The 7,811-nt window shown below is 41.5% G+C and overlaps 2 protein-coding genes across 2 annotated transcripts in view; one reads left to right on the plus strand and one right to left on the minus strand.

Annotated features, from left to right (window-relative positions):
• Nucleotides 1-2,364, plus strand: part of GPR39 (G protein-coupled receptor 39) — a 79,214-nt gene extending 76,850 nt beyond the window's left edge. Inside the window, exon 2 of the mRNA XM_010296236.1 lies at nt 1,841-2,364. Coding sequence (XP_010294538.1) covers nt 1,841-2,364 — 524 coding nt within the window. The remainder of the gene's footprint in view (nt 1-1,840) is intronic.
• Nucleotides 2,365-2,714: 350 nt separating this feature from the next.
• On the minus strand, nt 2,715-6,799 carry LYPD1 (LY6/PLAUR domain containing 1). Its single transcript, XM_010296237.1, is given in 3 exon segments — nt 2,715-2,953; nt 6,244-6,304; nt 6,770-6,799. Coding segments are annotated over 3 exon segments (330 nt in total).
• Between the last annotated feature and the right edge of the window lie 1,012 nt (nt 6,800-7,811).

Below are 7,811 nucleotides of genomic sequence, written 5' to 3' on the forward strand. Positions count from 1 at the left end.
GGATTGTCTAGGAAGGGGAACGCAGATAATGAGGCTGTGGCTGAGGAGAGTTACCGTGGCAGAAGAAAATGGCGGAGGTAAATGCATTCATCGCTTGCCTACTACCAACAGCCTTCCAGGGCTCCGACAGCGCTCTAAGTTTAAGATGCGCTGCTTCCCATGCAGCACTATTATGACATTAAGTGATTACAGAAGCAAATAGTCAAAAAGACAACTTTTATTTGGTATTTCATTCAGCAAGATCATAATTTTTTAAAGTAATTTTATAAAGTAATTATAGCTTTTGTTAACAAAATTGGGTTTTTTTGGAAGAAAAAAAAAAAGACATTTCATACCTTTTCTTTGCTTGGGGTGGTGGTGGAGAGAACTTGGACATACCCTGTTAAGCCCTGGCAGTTTCAAAGTTATAAAAAAAATCTTTCTTCTCTTTTCTGCCCCCCTTCACCATTACATTCATGGTTTCCGCTAGTGAAGTATCATTTTCCTGGCTTGAGAAATCAGTGTGCACTGTCTCAGAATTGCACTCCTGCAGTGATCTGTTCAACAGGGGCAATCTGGCTTAGCCTAGACAGGTAAGAATGAAAACACGTCTGTGCTTCTGTTGGGGAAGGAGGCTAGATGTTGGAGGAGATCAAAACAGAGTAACAAAAGTCTACTGGAAGTGAAAACTGGGCACCATCGGGATACTCTCTACTATTCTGAGCCTCTGCAGCAGGGAAGCCAACCTGCAGCTTCCTCTCCCTCCGAGTGTTCATGTAAGGCGCGATTCCTGCAAAGAGAAACACAAAGTGGAGACAGTAACCTAGTGGCTGTAGCGTGTTTCAGAAGTAATGCTTGGTGGGGAGCACCGAGAGGAACTGCGCTGTGTACCTGGTATTCCATGCAAGATGTCAGGATTTGTGGCGCTTACACACAGCAGCAGCGGTGGATGCCCACGAGGGTTTGAGCGCCTTTCCCCCGCTCCATCTCTGCCCGGGAACAGAGGCAGGGCTCTTCAGGGCTGCTGTTCTGAAGATGGCACCACCGCTGCCACCCTAGTGAACGCCTGTCCAGAGGCAGAATTTTCAGATATCCAACACGTAAGTCAGCCCCTTTTTAACGCCATTAGAGATACAGCAACATGTATTTATATTTACATATAAATACAAAATGGTCAGATACCATGTTTTCAAGCATAATTTATAACCTGAAACTGCTTACACTTTCATGACTAGGCTTGGGTTTTTCTCATTTACATTCATAATTTAATTCCACTGGAATTTGATTTTTAAGAAAGCCCAACATATCTTAATTACCATAAAAAGATCCATACATATTTTACTTAAAAATATCTTCTGTAAGAGGAAATTTACCAAAAATAACATGGAATATATTATTATGCCTTTTTTTTTTTTTTTTTTTTTTTTGTAAAGTACAAACAAGAATCTGATCTCTTCTGGGTATTGCCTGATCTAACATGGCTATAGGTTCTATTTATTTTGTTTGTTTTTCAATGTAAAGGGAAAGACATAAGAAACATAAGCACACAAACCAAAATAAAAATGCATTCTTTCCAAAGATACAGCTATCAATGAAAGAACACTCCAAAAACTAATAAATGACGATAGGTACAAAGAAACACTATCCAAGGTTATGCAGTCTTTTGTCACAGCATGTGTTGCAATGACTTTGCAACAGTTATTAAAAACAACAAACAAAAAAATGCTACTGGCAGAAAAAGCTGTCAAGCAAAACATTGAAAAATCGGTACTATTTCCTAACAAGTAATGCAGAACTGATAGTAAGTGTTTTATGTTTTGTTTCCCCACATATGCACACTTCTTTCCTCCTCTTTTCGCAGGACTGATTGTTGCAACTCTGGCTATTTGCTGGATGCCGAACCAGGTTAGAAGGATCATGGCTGCTGCAAAACCAAAGCAGGACTGGACTGTCCCCTACTTCAGGGCGTACATCACTCTTCTTCCCATTGCCAACATCTTCTTCTACCTCAGCTCGGTGGTGAACCCCCTCCTGTACAACATCTCTTCTCGGCAGTTCCGCAACGTGTTTCTGCAGGTCCTCCGCTGCCACCTGACAATACAGCATGCCAACAAGGAGAAGTTTCTCCGAGCCAACCTGAGCTCCAGAGCAAGGAGCAGCCGATCTCTACGCCCGCTGCTCTTCATTTCGTCTAGACACAATTCTTCTACAAGGGGCAGTAACAAAGTTTTCTTAAGTACTTTTCAGAGCGAGACCAAGCCTGACTGCAGTCCACAGAAGCCAGGTCCTGAACCACTGGAGCCCAGCTTGGAAGTAGTGCCACTAGAGACGAGCTCAGAGCCCAGTCCAGACGCACAAAACGGCCTTTGTGAACATCAAGTATGACTTCATAAGGCAAAGTTAATGATTAGCAATGAACTTAAAAACATGGAAATTAAAATGACGGAGGCATTGACCACATCTTAAAAGGAGTAACACAGATGGATTTGTTTCCAATTATGCAAAAAGAGCAAGAGTTCTGTATCCTGCTGCTGGGATTTTTAAGTGCACACTGGAAATTCAATCTGCTAACTGAATTCATTCACTGCCAAAATATTGGCCCCTCTCTCCCCCCAACCACTGAACTTCCCTCGCTGTTGACAGGGATTTGGAAACAAACAGAAAATAATTGCAGTGTCTTTGAAGAAAGGAGGAGACAGAACAAACTGTGTCAGGGCAAAAAGCTTGCTTGGAGTTTAGCAATACAAAAACAAAAGAGCCAATGTAAGGAGCAGAACGGTGGTTATCACGTGAGCCCTCGGCACCACACCAGAATTCCCCCTCTTCTTTGGCCGGGGTCCATTGCAGAGTGGAGTGTTGCAGCAGCTGATACAAACAGAGTTCACCTTCCCTGGAGAGCAAAAGGACTGGTACCCAGCAGAGGCTATCAGACACGCTGCTGAAGATGCGCAGGATTTGCGATACATGATTCCTGTGACACAGAGCAAAGGTTACTTAGTTCGGTATGAGCACGGTTTTGCTTTACAACACGATTCACGCTTGAAAACTGTTGCAAAACCAGTTTTCATCTCCAAAGCTGTGCTGGTGGTTAAGCCAGACACCTCAGCTGTGACATGGCTGACAGCTCTGCACTGCAAGAGAATCACAGTCCCCCTGGTTTGGATTTTTTTTTCATTTGATTCTGGTTGGAACCAAAAAATATTACAAACTTGATTTACATAATGTATATCAATAGATGCATTTTATAAACAGAATTCTTCATCTTTTGGAATAAGCTCTTTGAATAGCTGTAACAGAAGTGCAGTTAGCTTGAAAATGACTTTTGTTTCTGTTGCCGAACATGTCCAAGTTGTTTGAAGTGTTTAAGTAATTAGTTTTCCATGCTGTTAATTTGTCTTTTGAGCATTTTTTTTCCCTTTTCTTGTTCATTTGCCACACAGACAAATAACCAAGAGTAAAAGGAGAATGACTATCAGCAAAACTTTCATCTCCCTCCCCCTTTTTATTTTTTTAAAGAAAAACTAGAAGCACTTTTCCAGGTAATCTCAGTTCTTGCTGTCTTTGAAGCTTAATACCCTTAACAACAAAAATTTCCATTTGTACAGAAATGGCTTTTCTGAGTTGAAAGTCTTTCTTTTTTTAATGTAATTTTGTCTAATTTTAATTAATAATCTCATTAAGTTTATAATTTCTCAAATTGTTTTTACCCGCAAAAAGTATATTTTGATGCACATAGCTGTTATTTTAAAATGGTTTATAAAGGCTTTAAAATACATAGTTGCATCTTCCCCCGTCACAATGGAAAATAGTTGCGACAGTTCTACCTCTCATTACTCTACAATTTTCCTGCAAGTGATATAGCGGAAATTGTGTATTGAAAAAACATAGACATAACACATAAACAAATACTGGAGGTTTGCTGGTATTGCCTTGTGTTTACAAAAAGAGGTAAATATTTCTAAGGATAATAAAATCATTATTCCTTTTGAATATGAGATTCTCAAAGAGTTTTTTTTCTCCTGAAGGGCATGGGAACAGGATTCCCTTGGAAAACGGTCTCTCTGTATGCTGTAGCACGGTCCCATAATGTTTTTAAATACACAGTGATCAAGACTTTTTTTGGAGGGAGTGAAGCAGGAGTATGGCCCACAGGCACTGAACTTAGTGTACCTGCAGATACTTGTTCAGTCCCCAGGGGCTTCGGAAATAAGCACTGCAGCACCTACACAGTCCAGCAGGTACCTCTGCAGCAGTGACTGCCACTGCGCTACGAAGTGCTGTGTATAGCAGCAGAACACTCTTTGTTTGGGTTATGCTCAAAAGAAGGATTTCCTCTCTTCAGAGAATTTTAATTAAAGCAATTCTTTTATACTGTCATACATTGCTGCTATCCCAACAATGCAGGGGTTTCCCCGTTGTGTGTTCTCCCTCTGCAAATCTAAACTCTGAAACGCGTTTAAGGCTGTCTAGTTAAACTTATGAAGCGAAGCCCTCAAGTCAGTGTTAAATCTTCCTCTGTCTCCAGTGAGCTTCAATCAATCAACACAGCAGGTAGAGCCTTTTCTCGAGAAGGAAGAGGAGCTACAGGCTGTCCTAGCTGTAACAGCAAAGGCACACAGATCAAGAGGCACAATCTTTATTGCTATAGTTTGCAAAAAGAAGAGAGGTCCGTCTCTGTTGACAAACCACTGCTGTCAAGGAGCCTCAACTGTGCTGCCACCCATTGCCTTACAATTCTGTAGTCTCAGCTGATGTCTCCCACAAAGACTGGATGCTTTGTCCATGTTCCTCCTGCAGCCTTCCAAGAGCTGAGGCAGACGTGACCCTTCCCATGGCTACAGTTAACTTTTTTCCTTCCCTCTTGAGGAAGGAATCCCGCGTTCAATGGCACTAGGAACAGCAATTGTTCTTACATCTCTAATCCTGGACCTCCTCATCAGAGATTCCTTCCCTGCAGCTACAGCCACCCACCAAACTCAGAGGTGCCTCAGTATTCCCTAGGAACAGCAGTGAGTCCTCCATTTCCCCTCAAACACCAAGCCTCTAAAAAGCTTTTGACATTGGCAGGTTTCCTACTCCTGTTGTTTTATAGACCACTCTCATCCTGGCATTTCCTTTCCACAGGATTCCTGCAAAGCCCTGTTCACAATTTGAACTAGCAAATGATTTATTAGTTTAGGTCCCTGAAATATCATATACTTTGCAATTTTCCTGTAGACTAGAAGACTAGAATTGTTCAGTGCTGTGAACAATCAGATAATGCCTTCTGAGGCATGGTTTTCACCAGGCAACTCTAGGAGACCTCTCCTGCAAAAAACCAAAGTCCTGCAGCTTAACTCCATGTGTTTACAACAACTCTGTTCCCCAGGATAAATTCCATGGCTCCATCCTGAGCTCTTTTTGAAGCCAAAACACAGTATTCCTGCACAGACCGAAATTTGACAACTAAAGTTTCATGCACAGATGGACCATGTTCATGCCTAAATAGAGAGAATAATCTACCTAGTAGTAAAATCCCATTGTAACGCTTCTCCTGTGGCTTTTCTGTAAGTATGTCTTACAATAGGAAATTCCACTCTTAAATGACTGTTTATTCCCATTCCCAGCTCCAGTAATCTGAATTGTAACAAGATTCTCTACATAATTAAAAAAGTCAGCACTTCTATCACGTTTTCAATAGCTACGTGGCTAAAGACATGCCCTTCACATCCAAGTTCTTTTTCTTTAAGTACTGATAGATCCTTCTGAGCTTGCAAATCAGCTGCTATCATATGCTAATTGCGCTTTTTACGGAGCAGGAGGTACGAAATAAACTTGATCAGCAGAGAAAGGCTGTGCTTTTTCTCGAATTCTGCAGTATTCTTTTAGCAAGGTACAATGAAAACAGGCATAAAAGATTGATGGAAAAAAAGAGAGAACGTTAGCACTACAGGAGTGACATTTTAAAAATGCTTCAGCCATGACTTCACATTTTTTTACCACAAGTGTGAAAGAGTAATGACACTTTAAATAGTATGAATTAAAGAAAGGCAGGAAAAATATTCTTAAACCTTCTTCCTATCATATTGTGATTCCAGTTTAATTGTGGTAGGAAATAATTTAGTACAACTGACTTCCATGGTTTGATGCCAGGGACACCACTCTCCATGCTTCAGCAACCCGGTTATGTACCCCAGTTACTGCAGTTCACCCACCGAGTTCAGACGGGACACCAGCATCCTTTCTGGATTATCTCTGGAGATTAATTGCTTTTATATCTCCAGGATGTCTTTTCTCAGACTCCTTTCTTGCAGCTGTTTATTGTACTGCTGAGCCAGTTCTGAAACTAGTTCCGAGATCTTCCTGAATCATTTGCCACCAGCAGGCTGAACTGCAGACAGTTTTTCAAAGTGGTTATCTGCCTCATAAGACTCATACCACAGACATAACTGCTAATTACCAGATATTCTTGCTTGAGCAATCAGCTTGATACATTCATTAACACATCACCTAGAAATATAATTGCAAACCTTTCTGGGAGCTACCTCAGACTGTTCTGAGTTGCTGGCTAGGCAAGGAGATGGCACATTTTACACTCTGCTTTTACTGGGATGGGGTCATTCCCAGCTACCTACCCTCAACAGCTTACACTAGTGCTGAATTAGTATACTTACTAATATATCATTAGTATATTTACTGCCCAATCTCTTGATGGATGAGTATCAAATAACTCGTCCTTTTTCAAGGATTTAGCAGCCCCCAACAGCAGTGTGGGTTATGCACATGTGTAGGTACTATAATGATGTTTTACTTCACTGCTGACCAATTGGTTTTCCTCCATGTTGGCTTCAAGGTTTGTGGGGTTGCCTGAGGATATAGTTCAAGTACAAGTACTTTTAAGGAGAGAGGGGACTACACAAGGCTAGAATATCTGTCTGATAATGCAGTAATATTCCACACCCTCTCCTTCCACATACACCTACTATAACTACTTCCTTTAAAAAAATTAAAAAATCAAGCTTTGGGCTTAAATTGGGCATTGAAAATTTGCTCCTAGACTGAACAACTTTCCCATTGCTACACCTTTCTCTGCCCTACATGTGATCATATATTTAGATAGCGTCAAGGCCTGAACTACTATTCTGCAGGACTCCTGCCTTATTCCATGCAGTGAAGTGATGGAGGTGTAGGTCTCAAGGCTCTTCTATAGCTCCTGCTTGTAACATTGATATTCTCACTCAGATCCATTCTATACACACTCCCGCCAACTGCCAAGCTCAATCCCCTTGCTTAGCTGCAGTCTAGCCCTGTGCATCCACACCCTGGCACCACCTTGGCCACATGTGGATGCATTCAGTCTTGATAGCAACAATTTATTCAAATCCAAAACTGAGATTTCTTCCACCTACCCTGTCTGCAGAGCCCAGTACACGTTCTCTTGAATAACAGCTTAACTTGTTACTAAGACAACCAAAAAAGGTGACATCACACCTACTTATTACACCGTGTGTATGCAGAAGGCAGAAGATGCAAGCTTTTTCTCATACTGCTTGAAAAGGATCTTATTAGGCACCTCTGATTCTTCTGTTACAGCGGGTACAGACAAAAAAGACCAAGTGTAAGCCTGATGCTCCAGCTTAAGAGCCAACCATGGTCCTAGCAGTGTGTAACTAGTTTGCAGCTGTACTTTCAAGACTGTCCTTCAGCAAAATACAGAGGGATTCTAAAGCCAAAATAGGCAACTAGAAAACCACCTCCGAGATCAGTGACCTCATTTCCAAAAAACACAGTCACCTTCCCACTCTAAGGCCCAGCTACTCTGAAACAGGGTTCTGCAATGGCACACCTCAGCA

The sequence above is a fragment of the Phaethon lepturus genome, unplaced genomic scaffold (genome assembly GCF_000687285.1).
Source record: "Phaethon lepturus isolate BGI_N335 unplaced genomic scaffold, ASM68728v1 scaffold10901, whole genome shotgun sequence".
NCBI classification, from domain to species: domain Eukaryota; kingdom Metazoa; phylum Chordata; class Aves; order Phaethontiformes; family Phaethontidae; genus Phaethon; species Phaethon lepturus.